The sequence below is a fragment of the Zea mays genome, chromosome 3 (genome assembly GCF_902167145.1).
Source record: "Zea mays cultivar B73 chromosome 3, Zm-B73-REFERENCE-NAM-5.0, whole genome shotgun sequence".
NCBI lineage: Eukaryota > Viridiplantae > Streptophyta > Magnoliopsida > Poales > Poaceae > Zea > Zea mays.
The window spans coordinates 227,295,034-227,317,452 of NC_050098.1; the positions used below are offsets into that span (position 1 = coordinate 227,295,034).

Genomic DNA, 22,419 nt, shown 5'->3' on the forward strand with positions numbered 1-22,419 from the left:
CACCGGACATTGAACAGTACATGTCCGGTGTGCACCAGACATCCAGGCGGGCCCAGAAGTCAGAGCTCCAACAGTCGAATCCCAACGACATTGGTGAAGTGGCAGGCGCACCGGACATGTCCGGTGCACCATACGACAGACAGCCTCCACCAAACGGCTAGTTTGGTGGTTGGGGCTATAAATACCCCAACCACCCCACCATTCATTGCATCCAAGTTTTCTAACTTCCAACCACTATACAAGAGCTAGCATTCATTGCAAAGCACACCAAAAGAGATCAAATCATCTCCCAACTCCACATAAAGCCTTAGTGACTAGAGAGAGTGATTTGTAGTGTTCATTTGAGCTCTTGCGCTTGGATCACTTCTTTTCTTTCGCATTCTTTCTTGTGATCAAACACTCACTTGTAATTGAGGCAAGAGACACCAATTGTGTGGTGGTCCTTGCGGGAAGTTTGATTCCCAAGTGATTTGAGAAGAGAAGCTCACTCGGTCCGAGGGACCGTTTGAGAGAGGGAAGGGTTGAAAGAGACCCGGCCTTTGTGGCCTCCTCAACGGGGAGTAGGTTTGAGAGAACCGAACCTCGGTAAAACAAATCCACGTGTCTCACTTTATTATTCGCTTGCGATTTGTTTTCACGCCCTCTCTCGGACTCGTCCTTATTTCTAACGCTAACCCGGCTTGTAGTTGTGTTTATATTTGTAAATTTCAGTTTCGCCCTATTCACCCCCCTCTAGGCGACTATCACCCGGGCCCTTTGCCCCCGAGTTCGACGGTCCTCTCCATCGCCGCCTCCTCCTCCTCGACTGCGAGGACATGCCCCGGCTTAGCAAACGCCCGCGTCTCGGGCAGAAGCGCAGACACCTCAAACTCAGGCACGGGCACGTCCGCACTCATGGACGAGCCCGCCGAGACCGGCTCCTACTAGAGCCTGACCTCGGGGCTGAAGCCCAGCCAGACCTCCTCCCCTCCTCCTCCTTGGCGTCGTCGTCCGTGCTGGGGGATGCCTCCAGCGGCAACCCCTCCCTCTCATGTGCACGTCGGCACTTCTCAATAGCATTGTGGGTCACCCTCTTCTCTCGGGCCCGCCTCTTCGCCTCGTTCTTCTTCTTCTCCTCTGCGGCCAACTCGCGCGCCGTCCGTCCAGCCGCGTCCTTTGGGACCGGGGGCAGGGCGGTTCGGTGCCCCCCGTAGCCCCTACAGATGAACAAAAGAACGGGTTGAGATGAAGAAGAAAGGGTGAAGGTATAAGTAAAGTTCAGAACTTACCAGGGACACATAACCCTGCTTAGGGCGCATCGGGACAGGGACAATGTAGTCTGCCTTTCTCACCGTCCCCTTAACCCGCCGGAGGAGCTCGTCGGTGGAGAGGGCAGCCGAGGCCATCCGGGAACTCTTCACGGAGGCCTCGACACGCCATCTCATCCAGCCGCAGGCGCCGCTCCACCAACGACAACACTCTCCTACGGTGGAAGGCAGTGACGACCCCGGCTAGGCGACTATTCACCCCTCTAGGCGATTATCACTTCATAAAACTCACCTAACCAAATCACTCCACACTTATAACCTCAACTAAATCCACCGAACAAATTGCACACATACTTAACACACCATCAAAACTAACAGTTTAGATCGTTGGACAGTCCCCTCCCTTACCGAATCAAATCCAATGAACAATATTATTTGGATCATCTCTCAACCCTCCTCTCTCCTGCTACCCTGCCGCCTCCGGCCTCCCCCTCCTCCTCGTCCCTACCGCCCCTTCCCCTTACTCACGTCGTCGCTACGCCCTTCCCCTTACTCACGTCGTCGACGTTTTCTCCCCTTGTGTAGCGGTAACAGAAAATGGTTGAGTTAAAGAAAAAAAAGAAAATGGCCTGAGCCCAAATCCCCAAAGCCAAGTTGAGCCCAGATGGCCCTCACAGAATCGCCCGATCCCAGCCCCTCCACCGGCGACCCATTCTGCTCACTTCCATGCGGGCCCCAGCCCGCCACGAATCCCCGTTCCCAGTCCCGCCTGCTCCGACCTCGCCTTTCTCCATCTAGGGTTTCTCTCTCCATTTCCACCCCATCGGACCGGAGCTTCGCATGGAGTCATCGCAGTCTCGGAAGCGGACGCGCCAAGCGTATGACTGCGCCGCCGCGCTGCCACCAGAGCGAGAAGTGGTAGGGCCCGCTTTGGTCGTGAGTACTCACAAATTTGTGTGGTTTGGGGTTGTGCTGATGCATATTTTGCCACTCTGTGCACGCAGGTAGCGAGGGGTGGCGCGTCGCCTCCATGGAGGGAGGATGACCGCGACGGACACTACGTCTTCGATCTCGGCGAGAACTTGACCCGCCGATGTGAGCGCCCCACTCTTTGACTCTCTCCTTCCGTTCCTCGAGCCCTGGTGTATGGATAGCGTTTAGTTGTGTCTAATGATTTGTAATTAGAGGCAACATCTTTTTGTTATCTGTTTTTTTAATTGTTATGACCCCATATGCAAACTGGCAGTTAGTATACTTTTAGGTTTTCCTTTGTCATCGAGGTGTGATAATTTCTTCTCCCATATAAAGTAGTCCGTTAGATTTCGTGTATAAAATTGTTTTTTAATTATTTATTATGTGTGAAGCAGGGTTCCCATTCCGATCTTTTGTTTTTGTGATTTTAATAGTAATAAACTTTATGAATGCATGTGGCTCACGTTGTTCCCAGTATCCTTTTGGACTTAGATTGAGTTTGATATATGGTTATGTTTATTGACACACTGCTTTTTGGTTGTGCAGATAAAATCTTGAGCAAAATGGGAGAAGGTTCGGGTTTTCTGCAATCTGTCGTCTCCTCTTCTGGTGGGTATCCTCGTTATTATTCTAATGAAGAGGGCTACGAGTTGGGTTTTCGTAGGTACATTTGGGCGTGTTTTGGAATGCTGGGACCGTGAAACACGTGAATATGTTGCCATAAAAGTTGTTCGCAGTATCCGCAAGTACCGTGATGCTGCAATGATTGAGATAGATGTGCTCAATCGCCTTGCAGAAAATGAGAAATACAGATCTCTGTGAGTATCTCAGAAACCTGATTATGTAAAGTATAACCCTATTCTGTTTCTGACTCGTCAGTTCCTCTTCAATTACCAGCTGTGTTCAAATACAGAGATGGTTTGACTATCGTAATCATATATGCATTGTAAGTACTAGCTTTTGGTCAATTATACTAGTTTCTAGAAGTCAGTTACCAATTCTGAGAATGCATTTCATTTTTGTGGATTTGCGGATGTGTTGTTGTTTATATTATTTATCTTACTGGCCCTCCCAATACGCCTTGTATGGAATGAGAGACTCATCTATAAAAACTATCACAACTCTCCTGTAGTTAGATTGGCTTGACAGTAAAATCATTTTGTTCTTCACTCATGAAGGTTCCCTCATATGGTCCCAAATTTAAAATATACTTTATTCAATGGATATCGATGATTTTGTCAGGTTTTTGAGAAGCTTGGGCCAAGCTTGTATGATTTTCTAAAGAGAAATAGATACCGACCTTTCCCTGTGGAACTTGTGCGGGAGTTTGGACGGCAACTGTTGGAATCTGTAGCATGTGTGTTAGTTATTGCTTGATTCTGCATATCAATTATTAGCTAATTTGGTAGCTGCAGCTTCACTATTATTGCTCCAAAAGGCCAGTGTTGACCATCTTCCTTTCTTTTTGTAACAGATATGCATGACTTGAGGCTTATCCACACTGATCTGAAGCCAGAAAACATACTACTTGTGTCTTCTGAGTATATAAAAGTTCCAAGTACAAAGGTACCTATTCTTACCCATTTTTAGTGATTATCTGCTAAATCTTTACTAGGCATAGAGTATTTGCAGTTTTCTTGAATGATTGCTTGGGGTTGTACAGAAGAATTCACAAGATGAGATGCATTTCAAGTGCTTGCCACAGTCCAGTGCCATAAAGCTGATAGATTTTGGTAGTACCGCCTTTGATAATCAGGACCATAACTCGATTGTTTCTACGAGGCATTACAGGGCACCTGAAATAATCTTAGGTAATTTGGTTATTCTTGAAGGTTTGATTTAGTTTTCTTGTGTGAGATATGAACTATGATCATTCAGAGTGAAGATTTCTGTGTTCTTAAATATGCTCGATAGAGTAAAACACACATAATCTAAAATCTTGGCGCATCCTAGTTCATACTCTTATTTACTCCTAAATGATGTGTCCGAATCAAATCTGAAAGAAAAAGTTGGTGCTTCTTCCCCTTTGATGGTTTGGTGCTTTCTGCACATATTTAGTTTTATAGTTGATGGGTGAGCATTATATTGTCACTATATTGATGAAATTGATTGACTGAGCTCTATGCTTATGTAATAAGAGTTAGACCCTTTATACTATTTAGTGGTCATGCCAGCTATCATGATAGTTGCTAAAGGTTTCTCTTCAATTCTCTAAGTCATTAGTTCTGACGTTGGATATTTCTATTGCAGGTTTAGGCTGGAGTTTTCCATGTGATATTTGGAGTGTTGGCTGTATTCTTGTTGAACTATGCTCTGTTAGATCTCTGCTCAGTTTTCTCACTTTTTTTTCCTAGTACCAGTCTGGTAATTATTTTTCTAACATCACACTTTTTTTAGGGGGAAGCATTGTTTCAGACACATGAGAATCTGGAACACCTAGCAATGATGGAGAGAGTTTTGGGACCTCTACCAGAGCATATGATACGGAAATCAAGGTGTGTTATTTGCAACCTTAACTTAGTAGATCATTTTATCTTTTGAACGAAATGTATTTGTGTTCAAATCAGCTTGTGATAAGCATATCTTTATTTGCTTGATGTTTGTTCTTTTTTTTGGTGGGGCTGGGATTTTGGGTTTTACTATGCATTTATTTGTTAAACATTTTTAGAAAATGATGCATTCGATTCTGCCTGCAGTAGAGTATCAGAGTTACATTTTTGTAATCATTTTGAGAAACTGACATTTTCTTTATTTATTGAATGTTTCTAATCTGGTACACCTTCATTATATTTCATGATTAGCAGAGTATCAGTGTACTTAACTCTCATATGTTTTATTCTATTTTGTTTATTGCCACTTGAATTTTCAAAGCTAATGGCTGCTTTTCTACTTTGATTTTCAAGGTTAATAACCGCCTTTTTATGGCCACTATCAATACTAGCTTGCTCCCCCTTTTTTTGTTTCTTGTACCTTGATTTTGATAGTTTTGCGTGTGTATCTCTTCTATGTGTATTGCCTGCTTGTTATATTTAACCAGCGACATTGAAATTTCTTGGGAACTCTTGTAATATATTTTTGTTTCTTCCATTTATTTTCTAATATTCTTTTATTGTGCTTACATGTGTCACCTGGAATATGTAGTTCTTCTGCTCAGAAATATTTCAGGAGGGCAACACGTTTAAATTGGCCTGAAGGTGCTGTTTCAAGAGAAAGCATCAGAGCTGTGAAGAAACTGGATCGACTAAAGGTTTTAGTTCCCTCATTTCTGCTGCTTTGGCCGTGCTTATCCATCAACTTACCACACTTTGACTTAAGACATTTTAATATTTTCTTGTCTTTGGTCTGATTATATTGTTTCCTGGATTTCAAGGGTAGCTAGGGATCAAGGTTAGAAGTTGGGGCTTACGCTTGTGATTAGTTGTAGTGATTAGCTGTATTGTTTGTTATACCTGCTAGTATTTTTTTTACATTAATGTAATAATAACATTAGTAGCTAAAGAACAAAATTGACTTAAAATATAATTGTGCATGGAGAAAACACTATCCTTTATGAAACCATTAGAAGATGCCAAACTTTATTTTGGGAGACACCAATTTGCCTAATAACACATTGTAAAACAGGCCTGAAGAGAACAACAATCTACAACTAACTCAGACATAAAAATAACTTTGGCTTGTCGGTTGCAAATAGGAAAACATAAGAGTTCAGTTTCTCTGTTTCATTCAGTGGATCGCTAGTGCTAGCCTCAAAATTTCTTAATAAATAATATGAATGTCAAATTTTAAACTAATACATGATGTGAAGTGTAACTCAAAACGAGTAAGGAAGCTGTGAAAACGGGACGATTGAACTTATTTCGAACCACAACTTCAGGACTTGGTATCGAGGAACGCTGGCCATTCGAAGGCAGAGCTGGCAGACTTGCTATACAGTATCCTCCGGTTCGAGCCATCAGAACGTCTGACAGCGCAAGAAGCTCTGGAGCATCCATTCTTCAGGAACCCGACATGACTTGTTGGACAGGCTTGACTCGTGTAACTCTCTGCTTCAAGAAGGTATCGAGGAAGCAGGCAGAGCCGTCCATTGCAAAGCTGATGGGTATCTTGCTCCTCTTTTACCAGAGAGTTTGTGTAAGCCTGTCAGTAAGGCTTCTTGCGGTGGTGATAAAGCTGATGGCTTTGGTCACCCAATGTAATGTACACTAGCATTTTTTTTTTACCTAGGGAGTTTAGTGCCTGTATGTTGTTAACCGGGACGCGCTATGAGCTGCGTCCCAATGCCCTGGTTCCATAATCCAATTGCAGATGTTGAAAATCAAGCATGAAGGGATCCCTGCGCAGCTGTGCTCCCGTAGCTGCAATAGTCTGTTGGATGCAAGTATCGTGATGTCACGAGTTTGGGATTTGTTGCATTCCGACTGCATGGGTGGTGTGAAGAATGGGCATGAAATGCCGTGTCCTGTTGTTGAGACTTGTGTGTAGCTGGTGAAGTGTTGTTGTTGATGGAGTACAACTTGTGGAAAGAGAGTGCGCATAGGCTAGAAAGTACAGTATCTTCATACTAGGTAAGGGATGTTTCTGAAGCTCATGTGCACCGCGATTGCATGTTGGCACCGAATCTTATCGTACCTCATGGATCCCTCACTCGTGCTGTTTCGTCCTGACATGGACACATGAGGAGAGGAGAGGAGAGGAGACGAGCCGTGCCACACCGCCATGGCCCGCGTCGCTGTTGCGTGGTTCGTCGTCACTTGTCTCCACGGGCGGTTGTCGTGTAAAAGCTCGTGGTGCTTGTGCTTCCGGTCAGGCCGTCCCGTGGGCGTGGGGGGCCTGCTGTCGTCTTGGCGGCCACAAGGTATCCAACACAAACAGCCAGCCGCTGCGACAAGACATTCTTCCAGTGCGTCCCGAAAAGGCCGCCCCATGTAAAAGATTACTTGTCTAGCAGTGTGCATTGCCACGCCTGTACTACTACATTGGTTAGTTGGGATGTCGCTGCGAATCCTTGTAGAATCACGTTACTACTAGTACTCTCTCAATGCGCTGCGTCCCGAAGTCCATCTCTGAAGCTGAAACGTCCGCGCGGCTGTGCCGTGCCGTTGAATAGCGTGGGCCGGCCATGTGCTGGCGACCTTGTTCGTTTCCTGCATTCCAGCTCCGTCCATTGCGTTGTTGACGGATGGAACCTGGAAAAGGCTGACATGTCCGCATCCCCCATCTGTCTATTTATTTATTTATTTCCAGTGATTTCCCCATCGGATGGGTCTGCTTGCTAGTGGCTATTGGCTTGTTGTCTGTCTCGCTAGACGAGAGCTCCAGCTTCCAGCTCTCTGTGCCGTGCCCGTGCCCGTGTCCGGGACCAGGCGCAGGCGGTCAGGTCCGGTTGTCCGGTTCATGGACTTTTCCTGCAACAGTCCTGATGCAGACGCTGCGCTGCCCTACTCTCTTTCAGAGAGCTCGTGTGTTCTGCTTCTGGTGACGACAGAGCCACATATGTTCCGCTGTTCCCTGCCCTTTGCTCGTGTTCCCTGGCCACGAGAGGGACACGTCACGTCATGCGGGCGTCGCTTTGCTTCCCCTGTTGCCGGTGGCGACGCGCCACAGGCACCGTCCGGCGACCGGCGCGGCGCGATCACACGGACGGACGGACCTCGCCTCGCGTCGGCAGGTGACGCTGGCGCGCTGCTGACCTTACTTTAATTACGGCCAGCAGAACCAAATGGCCCGCCGTCAGCACTGCAGACCTTGCGCGCACACGTGGAGGTGGAGGTAGTAGACATGCATGGCCTCTCAAGACTCAATCGCTGTGCTAGAGACTGACTATAGAGCGTGTAAAAAGAGGGAGAACCAGGAACTTGTTACGCAAGGTTTCAGAGCTCCACCACGTCCCATTCCGTCTGAAACCCTTGAACACCGGCTGTTTCAGGCTACCTTTAATTAGCTTTTTTTCAACAAACGACATCGTCAGCCAGTAAATAAGACTATTATTATTTATTATTTATTATTATATATATGCAAATAGAAATAATCCCAGATCAAAAGCCCTAACATTCCCATCTTCTCTGCTCCGTCTCCATTATTGCCCTTCCTCCTCCCCGGCCCATAGTCTGTGCCATCGTCACGTACGCGCCGTATGCACGTATATATGTCCTGTCGCCGATCGCAAGGCGGTTGCGACGAGTTGAAAGCGGCGCATCCGACCCGCTTAAGTTCAACGGGCCATCTCTGACGTCGAGATGCACACTGTTAACACATCGAAATAGACGTCAGATTGAACACCAGTAAAAGTCAGCATGTATTCATCACCACAAACAACTTTTCATCACAACCAAGAACACATCAGATCGAGAGGAAAAACCCCCCAATCGAGAGGTTAGGTAATGCCAATATTGAGCCTGGTTTTTTTTCTCCTCCGGCCATGTAGAACCTTAAACATCTTCCAAAAAGATATCAGGACGGAGCACGAGGAGGTTAACATAAAAGTACCTTTTGAGGTTACTAAGGACATGGATGTCGCCTAGAGTGGTGGTGAATAGGTGTTAACAAACAAAAAAACTTAAACTCTGTTTGAACTTTCTTAATTTACTTGTAGAGTCTAATGATGTCCTTATCTCAAAAGATACTTGTGCTTCACAGAAAACTTATACCAAATATAAGAATAGAAGTGCAAACAGAAATAGTGCAAGAGACAAGACACATCGATTTTTCCCCGCGGTTCGGCCAAGCCTCAAATGCTAGCCTATATTCACGTTGGAGTTAGCTAACCTGTCTTGGAGTCTATTTCAACTCCTTCCTCCGTTTGCTCAAATTTATCACCAAGGTGATAAACTGATACTTCCACTATATATCGATATGAGTTACACCGGAACCGAGGCTAACAACAGCTTTGGTAACCCTCCGACAGAATTGCAACTCGAATTCCTTGCTAAATATCACACACTTGCTCTTTCTGCAACATTAGAGCACACACACCTCGCTCTATGACTAGAACACACTCTAATCACTTAATCTATCAAAGAATGCACAAGAGAGGGATATAATATGATAATACACTTGTATACTACTTGCTTACTTTAGTTGTGTACTGATTGGGGTCGAAATGATGTCTATTTATAGCTCCAAGTGCCAAAATAGCCATGGTTGAAAATATGTCGAAGCTGCTGTTTCTCGAGCACCGAACCTCCAACAGCCACCTTTGTCTCCCTAAGTAGATCCTTCTTTCTCTGGCCGGCACCGGACCGATCCGGTGCACCCTCAGACCGAGGTCTACGCCAGCTAGCTGTTAGCCCTTCGGGTAGCCGTTAGGCCCTGGTGGTTCGGTGCACTGGACCTAGGGTCCAATGATTTTTAACCCAATAGCCGATAGTTTCCTTTTCCATGTAGACGGTCCGGTGCACAAGGACCCAATGTTCGATGTGCCAGGCCACCTAGACCTTCTGTGTTCTCTCTGCGCCCGCGGTTCGGTGCACCACCAGATCGATCTTGTGCGCCAGAGAGTAGCAACCTTTCTCCTTTTTCTTGGATTCTTCTTCCATTCACTTTGGCCAACTTTGAACACCTTCATATGACTTAGATAGACATGATTAGAGTACAATAAAATGGACTAAGTCATAGAAACCCACCTCTATCCCATTCTTGACTTGGATAAAATTTCTATTTGAGAGACCTACTTTAGAGGGTGTTTGGTTTCTATAAATAATTTTTAGTCACTCTATTTTATTTGACATTTGACCATTTAGAGAATAAAATAAAATAAAAATAAAGGGGCTAAAAATTAGTCCCTAGAAACAAACAATCTTTTAATTATAGTTTAGAGACCTGTCACCAGTCTTATCCGACAAAACACTGGAGGATAAAGTTTCGTTCCACTATCATCGACCTATAGATGGCCAATAAGCACGAGGCTCGCGAGCTCAGCACGAAGCCCGTTGTTTGGGCCCGGTCCGAGTCCGGCACGACCCGGTTCTATGCGGGTCCGGGCCGGCCCGACACGAATAAGCGGGCCAGACTCGGACAGGAAACTAGGCACGACGGGCTAGCCCGACCCGTTTACCTCTAATCCTGTTAAACCCGCTTTTTTCACTAAAATATGTTACTGGCCCGCTTAGCCCGCTTTTCGGCCCGCTTTTTTCGTGCTAAACGGCATGGCCCGGCCCGTTTAGGCCCGCTACGGGCCGGACTCGGACAGAAAATCGAGCCCGCGGGCTTAGACGGCCTGGCCCGGTTTTCTAACCGTGACTGGCGGGCCGGGCCCAAATCGGCCACCGACAATCGAGCGAAATTAGATAATTGTTGTTGGCCAGAAAAAAAAGATAACGAGAATTGATTAATTTTCATCAACCGTCGACGAGGAAAATCGTGTTAATTAATCTAGATGCATGTCGACGGAATAAATTAGCTATCTTGCCTCTTGGCAGTCCTCTCCAGATTACTATTATGTTTGTTTAGGTGCAGTTGCGCAGAGAGTACACATGTGGACCACGATATGCACGAACCGTTGGCTTGATTTACAATTAGGCCCCGTTTGTTTCCTTTCATTTCGAGGAATTGGAATCTTACTAATGGGATAAGCTATTTTTTTAGAATATGACATTCCACCACTTTCCAAAGTTATTATATAAGCTCAAATTCATAGGGTGAGATATGGAAATTGATTCTATAGATTTACATGTTATTTTTCCGATGTACAACTTATAACACATTCTTCTACTTACGCCTCTATAACATAAATGTAGTGTATAAATATCTCTCTCATATGGTTTAGGATAATATACAAATATATCACATATATAAATATATAAACTTAATTAGTTTTGTCTAAATTATAATTATTAAAATGGAATTCAATTCCAACGAAATAAACGGGCCCTTAGGGGGAAAAAATAGGAACAATACATCACGAATAAATAAGGAAATTTGGAAGAGTGCGGGCGCGCGCGAGACGAATCCTCCTGGGTCGTCCGATACGATACTCCGATGCCGGCGTCTGGCTAGCCGGTCTCGGCGTGGCACACCGCGCGCCTGCCCTTCTCTCATCCTTTAAATACGGCCCCGGCCAGCCGGCCTTGCCATCCATCTATCCATCACCACCACCTCCTCCTCCTTCCCACGACTCCCGAGCGCTTTCTCCGCCTGCGTGTGGCGGCAGCATGGCGACTGCGAACGGGAGCAGCAAGGGGCCGTTCGAGGTGCCCAAGGTGGAGGTCAGGTTCACCAAGCTCTTCATCGACGGCAAGTTCGTCGACGCCGTCTCCGGTACGTACACACGCCCGCCTCCCTAGCTAGCTAGCTCCGGCGGCATGCAGCACTCTTGCTAGTGAATCACGTCACGGGCGGGCGGCCGGGCTCACGGCCTGCCGCGGCCATATATGTACGGCTAGGTTCACTGGTGCAGAATCCGATGGCTCCAATCTTGGCTGCTCCGATGGAGCGCATGAAGGACAAGACAAGTTGCCTCGATCGCTCGCTAGCTAGCTTCGCATGTGGCTTCGCTGTTGGGACCGCGTGTGTGTTGTGGTAAATCAGTAACCAAGTACTAGTAGTACACAGAGCTAGCTGACACCCATCAGCTTTGCGTACTCGTGTTTTCGTCTGCTCGCGGGGACAGTAGCTTCACGGGCTACTACTAGCTACCTTCGTCCTACTAGATCTTATGTTTATTTCTTTTGCCTAGATTTAGATTAGATTAAAGACTTACAGTGGTTTCTTATAGAATTAAGACCGCAAGCTAGCTAGCTGGAACCTTGTATCATCCCATGAACATCCGACGACGACGACACTCGACAGTGACCACCCGTCGTCCTTCTCCTCGATTCAATCGATCGGGCAAGCAGACCACCGATCGAGAGGCCGTCGAAATCCAAACGGCACAAGCAAGCAGATTGTGCTAGCAAAGCATCAGTGTCCTGTACTGTGGCCTCGCTCGTCGCGGGCCGGTCTTTAATCTAGCTGGCTAGTATTTCCCCGTTTATTTTTAGTTGTCGCTGGATAGTTCAATTTTACACTATCCAGCAACAACTAAAACGAAACGGAGGGAGTATATGGGGCCTGTTTGGTTCAGCTTTTTCTGACCAGCTTTTCTGAAAATCTGGCTGTGGAGAGAATCTGGCTGTGGAGAGAATCTGAGTATCATTACGATTACGTGCGGAGGAAGATAAAGTTGTTCATAGGGCTCAGGATCTAGAAAGTGATGGATTCCTACTATTACAACGACTCAACCAATTATGTGTTTATGTTGATTTTGGATGGTTTTTGTCCCAACGAATTTTATAGAAGCTGGCTGAAAAGCTGAGCGTTTGGTATTCCGCGCAAACTATCGACGACCACACACGCGGACGATGACATGGCTGCCTCAAGAAGGTTGTTACCCGCACCGGGACCTGCCAACCTATTTCTGTTGAACATTTCAGTCCAACAGAGTCAAACTTGTTTCCGTCCCATTTTATGTCAGTGGTAATTAGTTTAGTAGCTAATGGATGGATGGATGTCTGCGTCCGTCGTCCTCAGCCACCCAGACGTATGTATGTGTAGAAGCCGCCATGCTTGTGCAGACTGCAGTTGCATATCCCGATCGGCCAACAGCCTCGATCACCTGATGAGTGGCTCTCGGTGCCATTCCCCTCCCAGGGCCAGGAGTCTCCTCGCTCAATGAGTTGCAAAGTGCGCCACCACTAACTGCGCACTAATTAATTAACAGCACAAGTCTGTCTAGACGCCGACGCAGGAAGCGACAGTCGTGGGCTGTCAACTTGGCGCCACGCACTGTCCATCACTTAGCTTGTTGTCTGCATCCGCGTGCTTGTGATTGGATGAGTTGATTATTGCATGATTTGGTTATCGTCATTGATTGATTCGGGCAGGCAAGACGTTCGAGACCCGGGACCCTCGCACCGGCGAGGTGATCGCCAGCATCGCGGAGGGAGGCAAGGCCGACGTCGACCTCGCCGTCAAGGCCGCCCGGGAGGCCTTCGACAACGGGCCCTGGCCCAGGATGACGGGATACGTAAGGGCCTTGTAGCCGGCCCCATCCATCTCGGTTTTATTCAAATGCTCAACACGCTTGTTTCCCGCAGGAGCGTGGTCGGATCCTCCACAGGTTCGCGGACCTGATCGACGAGCACGTGGAGGAGCTGGCGGCGCTGGACACGGTGGACGCCGGCAAGCTGTTCGCCGTGGGCAAGGCGCGGGACATCCCGGGCGCCGCGCACCTGCTGCGCTACTACGCCGGCGCCGCCGACAAGGTGCACGGCGCGACGCTCAAGATGGCGCAGCGGATGCACGGGTACACGCTCAAGGAGCCCGTGGGCGTGGTGGGCCACATCGTGCCCTGGAACTACCCCACCACCATGTTCTTCTTCAAGGTAGGGCCCGCGCTCGCCGCAGGCTGCGCCGTCGTCGTCAAGCCCGCCGAGCAGACGCCGCTGTCCGCGCTCTTCTACGCGCACCTCGCCAGGGAGGCCGGCGTCCCCGCCGGCGTGCTCAACGTCGTGCCGGGATTCGGGCCCACGGCCGGGGCCGCCGTCGCCGCCCACATGGACGTCGACAAGGTCAGCTTCACCGGGTCCACGGAGGTCGGCCGCCTCGTCATGAGGGCCGCGGCCGAGAGCAACCTCAAGCCCGTGTCGCTCGAGCTGGGCGGCAAGTCTCCCGTCATCGTCTTCGACGACGCCGACCTCGACATGGCCGTTAACCTCGTCAACTTCGCCACCTACACCAACAAGGTATACTTACATACCATCTAGTCAGTGCGAGCACCGAGCAGATCGAGCTAGCTTCTCATTATCGCCTCTTTTCATACAGGGCGAGATCTGTGTGGCCGGCACGCGCATCTACGTGCAGGAAGGGATCTACGACGAGTTCGTGAAGAAGGCCGCCGAGCTCGCCAGCAAGTCCGTGGTCGGAGACCCGTTCAACCCGAGTGTCAGCCAAGGCCCCCAGGTATATGACTATGACATGAGCAACGTCAGGGACCCTGCAAGGTGCGGCGACCAACTGAACACTGCTGTGAAATCGCAATGCACCAGGTTGACAAGGACCAGTACGAGAAGGTCCTCAGGTACATTGACATCGGGAAGCGCGAAGGCGCCACGCTGGTCACCGGAGGGAAGCCCTGCGGCGACAAGGGCTACTACATCGAGCCCACCATCTTCACGGACGTCAAGGTCAAATGCTTCGCAGATTCTTCTTTTTTTTCAATGGACATGCATGGGGCCTATCCTCATTTTTGTGAGGGGCTGCAAACGGCCTGGTTTGCAGCCCGGCTGCAACAAATTTTTTTCCAAACAAAACACTAACCCAAACATTTTTAACTATATGCAGGACGACATGACGATCGCACAGGATGAAATCTTTGGGCCGGTGATGGCTCTCATGAAATTCAAGTACGTGTATATATACATGCGTGCCTTCCCTCAAGCAACATCCTTTTTTTTTCTTTCCTTTCAGTCTGACTGACACCTCGAGCTGAGAGAGTCTGATGAAACCAACTCCAACTGCAAACGCGCTGCAGGACCGTGGAGGAGGTGATCCAGAAAGCGAACAACACCCGGTACGGCCTGGCCGCCGGCATCGTGACCAAGAACATCGACGTCGCCAACACCGTGTCGCGGTCCATCCGCGCCGGCGCCATCTGGATCAACTGCTACTTCGCGTTCGACCCGGACGCGCCGTTCGGCGGGTACAAGATGAGCGGGTTCGGCAAGGACATGGGCATGGACGCGCTCGACAAGTACCTGCAGACCAAGACCGTCGTCACTCCGCTGTACAACACTCCATGGCTCTGACCGACCTCATCCTGTCCGATGAACAGTTCAACATCACAAACAAGAAGAAACATGTCTTGTAAGATACTCCTCCAAAGGATCGGTTGCCTGTACCTGTACTCTTACACCTGCATGGATTGATGATGCAGTGCAATGTAGCATTCAGAACAATAAAGACATGTTTCGGACTGCTGGTGTCTGATCGGTTGAAGAGCATGTTTCAGTATTACTATTTCTTTTCACCGACAACCGCGTTGGTTTCTTGTGAACATTTTTTGGTGCCTATTTTCGCGATAGGAACTTATGGCAATATAATGCTTGGCATATCATATCCAATATGGCAGAGATGCACGGGCGAATTTCTTCAAAGAGGTATATATAAGCAGATGGAGACCGCCGTCGTTGTGGGGCTGCATCTTGTCTACGCTGCTGTCTCTGTCTGCTCTGCTCAGGAAGACGGTATATCTGGCTATTTAACTCACAACCATTGACTTCCTGTGCATTCCTGTTTGTAAACTGTACTGTAAGGATCATGTTGCTTAGCTTTATGAATAACTTCCGGCATCATAAAGGTGCAAGTCACGTTCTGTTGAAATAATTCTTGCAAATTGGCAACTCTTCCTAATAAATAAATCAGGATCTCCCATCGGAGATGATCCTTTGTGATGTCGCTGCTAGAGAGCATAGAAGTCTTATAAACCAAACTAACAAGGTGTTTGTACATTATTACGATTTATATTTATGTTTAAGTATAAAATATAAAATACAAAAATTTGTGTGTTCTATTGGCTAGGTGGGTGTGAATAGAGCCGGTGACCATTGTTCAAATTCCCATTTATGTATAATTTTAACATGTTTATTATTTAAATGTAGATGACCATAACGATGAATCGGACGACTAGAGATGGTTAAATAAGAGCCAATAAAAATTCCTGCTATATATAATCTCTTGGCTTATTTACCAAAACTTCATGTAAGTATTTAAAACAAATAACTAGCTCACCAGCCAAACAATGGCTAGATATATTTTTTTTCTGTTGACCAATGAATACAATGCAACACTCAAAACAGTAAAAAACAACTCAAATCACTCAAACAAACCGACCGGTGATTTGATGACTTGAAAAATTCCTAAGTTGATTAGGACATATGTAAAGGCGAACTACCGAGTTGTTATACTAAAGTCGGCTTAGCTGGGCTGTAAAGTTGGTCTGGTCTAGATGCAAGGGCATCTCATCTTGGTTTTGGCACAACTAGACTTGAAAAAATCCCTAAAAAAAATCTCCAAATCCTCCGTTTTAAATTGGATTGAAATGAAACTTGACATGTAGCTTCACAAGGAGGTTAGAAAGATACGTGGAGAATTTTAACCCGTCCCATCCATCGAGTCGGTGTGAATTGATCAAACCACTCTCTAGATCGGGGTCTTCTCCACAACCGACAAAAAGGAAAACTTCATGCTTGTGTGAGATCTTCTTAAACCACCTTGCAAATGTGATCCCAAGTACTCATAGCACGTAAAGAAGTCCAAGAAATTGGCCCAAAATACCCATGCAAACTGGAGCACCAAAACACCAAAAACAAGTGAAATCGAACACCGAAATGGAAAGAGCAATAAAAAAATAAGCAAACAACTCACAAAAAATGAGCCACCATAAACCTAGGAGGTAAGGGACTCCATTGACACAAGATTAATTGGCTACAGATTTAGATTATATAGATTTAATGATTTCTGCAGTGTCTAAATTATCTAAAGATTTTAATAATAGATTAGAGAAAGGGGAAAACCTACAAGGATGAAATGAAATGATGTGCTAGCGAGATAAAACTGGTTGGATTAGCATCCTCCATCCTTATAAGACTATTACACATTCCCAACTAGCACTTAAATAATTAGAGTCGAACCACTTAACCCTGTGCACGTTATGTGCTTCGCGCACGATCTGATCGAGTTCCTCACCAACACTCGTGGAAATCACTATAAATAAATCTATATTTTCAGTTTATTGCGATGACGATTTTATGGTTAGATCCGTTGGTGATTCTTCTATTATGTGTTAATCTTATTGAGTTAGTTCATATATGTTCTGTTCTAATGTCATGGATACTATCTTTCAGTAGATCTAATTTTACTTTTTATGCTGCATTATAAATTAACCTTACGTCATGTTAATTTTCCAACAATATCAACCACGTGTCCGCAGAGTCTTGGATAATTTACACTACTATAAATTAACGGCTCGTAAATAGTCATGTTCCACCCGAGATTAAATTGTTTGGCCATTATATAGAATTTAGAATACGCAAATCAACAAAGTCAAATCTCTCTGATTGGTTCAAGCATAAACGAATTTGACCATAGACGTATATCATATATAATTCACTGCTGTTTCTACCGCTCAGCAGTATACAATTGCTGATAAACTCACTGTCGTACGTGTGGCTAGGCTCCATAGCGACCTCCCGGGCTCCGGTTGCTCCAAAAGTCAACATCCCATTACACTCCCAAATTCAACATCTCATTACGCGGCAGAGTACGCTCCATAATGGAGTGCCTGATCTTCTTTACTCAAGGTCGCAACTAGCTCCCAATGAGGCTAAAGTAGTTGCATGTGAGCTTATGCAAGATTTGGGAATGATATTCTTTGGACTGTTCACAAGACTTATATTCATCAATATTAAAATCAGGCGAACAATATTATTCAATCGAATACGGAGTACAATTATGGGTGGTAATGGATCACGATCCAAATGCCTCTTCACAAAAAGTTAAAGCCCTTAAAAAATATTAATTCAAAAATAAATAAGAATAGGGCCCGATCCTAATTCGATTTGATCCTTAAAATTTGCAGTGTAAAGTTTATAGTCCATTACCACCCCTAAGTACAATGATAGTTCAAGTTGACTGCCAGCTGATAATGGATAGGTAATGGAGATCTCTCTCTTTTTTTCAGAGGCCTGGTGTAAAATGCAGAAATGCTGCCGCCAATTTGCAGCCACTGTGGTGAAGTGATTCGCGACTTAATTTTGTGAGGGAACCAAGAAGAAATGGTTCGTTGCATCTTATAGTTGTACAAGAGGAAGTGTTTCATTGTATCTTACAATTGTACTGTGAACTTATGAACTTTGGGCCGGTTTTTGTTGGTTCAGTATATTGTATAACCTAATGTATAGGTTGTCTCTAAACATGCTATGACTCAATTTGAAGAAGGCCAACTTTAATTCTAGCCAGTTCACCGACTCGAGTACATGTGTGTTTCGAAACCAATCCTACCCTATCTAGTTTATGCTCCACACCTAGTTAGCTTCCCAATCACAATGCTCTACAGATATGGATTGAAATTCCTGCTACAGCTGAATGCATTCATCATATATTGGTTACTGGTTAGTGTCTCGAACCGATATTAATTAGTTCATCATATGTTGATGACACGGCAATTAAAACTGTTATTCGATATCGGTTGTAAATGAATCGGTATTAAAGTCCCAGAACGGGAGCCCCGTCGTTCATCATATGTTGTGGTTGTAGCGCGCGTGATACTTGTGGAGGTTGTGGAGGCGTGAGGTGCAGCCACCCCCAGCCTGGATCTCTGCTGTGCAAATGAACCAACAGAAACTCACGAGCGGGTGCTTAATTTTCAACGGGGGTACGGGGTAACATTTCGGTTCGAGAACACTTTTTATCGTTTCGTGTTCGTCCTACTGCTACTCTCTCTTGACCTGAAAACTGCATTGCAGGATGTGTTTTGGGTTGAACCCGATCAAGAGAGAGAGTACCTTGTTTGTTTGGTTGCAGCTGAATGCACAAGAGCTGTGCTGATCGATCTTGTGCCCGCCCGAGGCATGGAAACGGTCGCCTGGCTCTTCATTGTTAGCGTGACATGTATGTTCAGGGCCTGTCTAGAAGAACGGTGCTATGCGCTGCGTGTTTCCGGCGTCACATAACAACGGAAACAGATTCAGAGGAATACAATACTCATGAATGAATCAGCTAGGCCGGCCGGCGGCAGCAGCAGCAATAGAGGAACATGAGAACGTGGCCGCCCTGCAAAGCCGCCGCGCCGCGTGTAAAAAAAGCTTGGAAGCGCGGATGAAATGTCCTGGACACGCAGCACGCGTGTGCGCATGTATGCTGAGCTGAGCTGAGCTGAGCAGATACAGAGTTGACCTCCGCCTATATATTCATTCATTATTTATATATGTACACATGCATGCACCACGTCGGCATAACCAACCGCAAGACGGCAAGAGGTTGAAATCCCCGTGGCGGTGATGCATCGGATATCTCACTTTTAATTTTCTCTTGCCGCCTCTCGCCCCCACACTTTTTATCATGAGTTTAAACCTAAGTTTTGCTACGTCGTAGCGCCACTCCTCCGATCCTCTAAAACTAAAAATAATATTACCTATATTCTCGAATATTTGTTGTTAACTAATTCATATTTCAACTAAACGTGACAAATGAAAAAGCTTATTAGCTGGCTAATAATTAGCTTTAATGGTTTAGAGATTAGCACGGCCTTGTTTATGTAGTTCATAGTTAACGAAAAATTTTGTGTTTCTCACTTTTTTTTAAAAAAAAACGGTGGCTCGTCTAACCGCACATCACTCTCCAACGTCCTCATCTCCTCACCGTCCATATATATATTTCAATCCAAATTCAATAGGAGACGGTCATCGCTGCTGAATATAGTTATTTGATTTAGGTCCTGTTTGATGTACTAATACTTAGTTGCTAAAATTAACTTAAGATATCCAAACAATCAAGCTAATAGTTCAACTATTTTTTGTCGTAGACATTCAATCATCTCATCTAATAGTCTAACTAACTATTAATTACACCTTCAGCTACCCATTAGTTTTTAGCTGGTGCAACCCAGCTAAAATTAGCTAATAGTTAGTTCATAAGGCCCTATTTAAATGTACTAGAACTAATAGTTAGCTGCTAAAATTAACTGAAGACACCCAAACAGTATAACTAATTGAAAGGGAAATGTGTCTTTGGGCCATTTCTATAATGTTTTGGTGATTAAGTGCCCAACACATATTCTTTAAGTCCTAATGTGCCAAAGATTGAAAAAGTGCAAATCAAGACATGAGGTATGTTTCTAGACTTAGTACATTTGTTTTTGAATACTAATGAAGTTATGTAAGTGCTAGAAACAATGAGAAAAGAAGAAGAAAAGAAATCGAAAAGACTTGGCTCGGTGCAGCCAAAACTCAGCTCAGTCTGGCACACCGGACTGTCCGGTGCGCCAGGCTGTCTCTGGTGAAAAGGCCGCTCTCGGGAAAAAATCAGCGGCGTACGACTATAATTCACCGGACTGTCTGGTGGTGCACCGGACTGTCTGGTGGTGCACCGGACTGTCCGGTGAGCCAACGATCGTCAGCGCAACGGTCGGCCGCGCAATCCGCGTGAGACGCGTGGTCCGCACCAACGGTCGGCAGGGGGCACCAGACTGTCCGGTGGGCCATAGGGCCCGAAGCTACAACGGTCGACTGCGCCTTATTTAGAAGGCAATCGAGCACCGGACAGCTACAGTGACTGTTCGGTGGTGCACCGGACTGTCTGGTGGTGCACCGGACTGTCCGGTGAGCCAACGGTCGTCAGCGCAACGGTCGGCCGCGCAATCCATGGGAGACGCGTGGCCCGCACCAACGGTCGGCAGGGGCACCGGACTGTCCGGTGCGCCATAGGGCCAGAAGCTGCAACGGTCGACTGCGCCTTATTTAGAAGGCAATCGAGCACCGAACAACTACAGTGTCTGTTCGGTGGTACACCGGACTGTCCGGTAGTGCACCGGACTATCCGGTGAGCCAACGGTCGTCAGCGCAACGGTCGGCCGCGCAATCCGTGGGCGCGTGGCCCGCACCAACGGTCGGCAGGGGGCACCGGACTGTCCGGTGCGCTATAGGGCCCGAAGCTGCAACGGTCGATAGCGTCTTATTTAGAAGGCAATCGAGCACCGGACAACTACTGTGACTCTTCGGTGGTGCACCAGACTGTCCGGTGCACCACATGACAGAAGGTAGGATTAGCCTTCCAAGATTGTCTTCAACGGCTCCTAGCTGCCTTGGGGCTATAAAAGGGACCCGTAGGTGCATGGAGGAGACACACAAGCATTCACTAAGCATCCTAAGGCATCTAGACTCTGTTCTCGCGCATTCGTTTCGTTGTGTTAGAGATTTGAGCTCTATTCGAGTCAAGGACTCCGTGTGTTGTCATTTGAGCTGAAGTCTTCTCTTGTGTGCGTGGGTGTGCTGCGATTTGTGTCTTGTGTGTTGCTCATCCCAACCTTACTCCATGCTTTCATTGTGATCTTTGTTGTAAGGGTGAGAGACTCCAATCTTGTAGAGATTCCTCGCAAACAGGAATAATCATTTAAAGCAAAAACCGTGGTATTCAAGTTGATCATCGGATCACTTGAAAGGGGTTGAGTGCAACCCTCGTCCATTGGGACGCCACAACATGGAAGTAGGCAAGTGTTACTTGGCCGAACCACGGGATAAAAAACGCGTGTCTTGTGTTGATCTCTCCGTGATTATTTGTGTTCACAAGAACTTGCTTCAAGTTATTTAGCCATACTAACACTCATAACTGAGTTTTGTGGCTATTAGTGTTTGAATTTTACAGGATCACCTATTCACCCCCCTCTAGGTGCTCTCACTAATAGTTCAGTTACTAACTCTTTTTATCAAATTGGCTAATAGTTAGAGCAACTCCAATAATTATGTATAATTATACTACCTAAATCTTAGATTTAGCAAGTCCTTAAATAATATAAGAAACAAAAGCAAGTCCTCAAATAATATAAGAAACAAAAAAAAACATCTCCTCCAATGGTTCAACTTTATAAATATGTTAAAATTTCACATGTCACCGGTTTAAAAACGTTAAAATTTATTATGTCACTAGTTTAAGTGGAACTATCAGCAATGATAGATTCAACTTGGTGACTGACTACCTAAATCCAAGATTTAGGTAGTATAATTAACATGTAATAGTATTCTACTGGGGTGGAGTTTGACCTCCTACTTCAGGACCTCGTAGCCATGGTGGTCTCGTCTGTTGGGTCATGCTTCTGGGCCTCGTAGCCCTTGTAGAGTCGTGCGTCCACCGACGTACCTCTGATATAGCGTCGCGTCCTGTTCGCCTTCCTGTAGCTACTCGGATTTAGACGTGGCGGTGCCTGGTAGGTTTGGTTGAGTCAACTCAAGGAGTGGTTTAGGGATATCTTCAGTACAACTTCATCTTCTGTCATCCCCCAGCGTCATCTTTCATCATGGGTAGATGCACGGCTGGTACGGTGTATTTCCCTGTCCTCTCGGGTGTATGGGTCACTGTAGAGACCGTACCCCGATGCTGAGGTTTCTACGACCGAGGTCGTTCGGTCCCACAGGTCAACAGGTATACGTATCCGTCGTTGTGTTTGACAGAG

At 46.3% G+C, this 22,419-nt stretch overlaps 2 protein-coding genes across 3 annotated transcripts; both read left to right on the plus strand.

Moving 5' to 3' along the window:
- The first annotated feature begins 1,893 nt into the window (after positions 1-1,893).
- Positions 1,894-6,541, plus strand: LOC100194024 (putative protein kinase superfamily protein). 2 transcript variants are annotated; one of them, XR_563433.4, is made up of 12 exons: positions 1,894-2,165; positions 2,252-2,342; positions 2,766-2,792; positions 2,884-3,037; positions 3,117-3,165; positions 3,462-3,576; positions 3,694-3,785; positions 3,883-4,030; positions 4,470-4,534; positions 4,617-4,714; positions 5,374-5,466; positions 6,094-6,541. XR_563433.4 is itself a non-coding variant. In NM_001359376.1 (12 exons), the coding sequence occupies exons 1-12, from the start codon at positions 2,088-2,090 to the stop codon at positions 6,229-6,231; spliced, it is 1,161 nt and encodes a 386-aa protein (NP_001346305.1). In that variant the 5' UTR covers positions 1,950-2,087; the 3' UTR covers positions 6,232-6,536. The 2 variants fall into 2 exon arrangements, 1 of the variants encoding a protein (NP_001346305.1); NM_001359376.1 differs by having other exon boundaries at positions 1,950-2,165; positions 5,361-5,466; positions 6,094-6,536.
- A 4,774-nt stretch (positions 6,542-11,315) lies between these two features.
- On the plus strand, positions 11,316-15,310 carry LOC541913 (cytosolic aldehyde dehydrogenase RF2C). Its single transcript, NM_001111576.2, has 7 exons — positions 11,316-11,474; positions 13,079-13,221; positions 13,292-13,939; positions 14,019-14,156; positions 14,243-14,380; positions 14,538-14,599; positions 14,728-15,310. Exons 1-7 carry the CDS (start codon positions 11,369-11,371, stop codon positions 14,999-15,001), a joined length of 1,509 nt encoding a protein of 502 aa, NP_001105046.2. The 5' UTR covers positions 11,316-11,368; the 3' UTR covers positions 15,002-15,310.
- Positions 15,311-22,419: the final 7,109 nt, after the last annotated feature.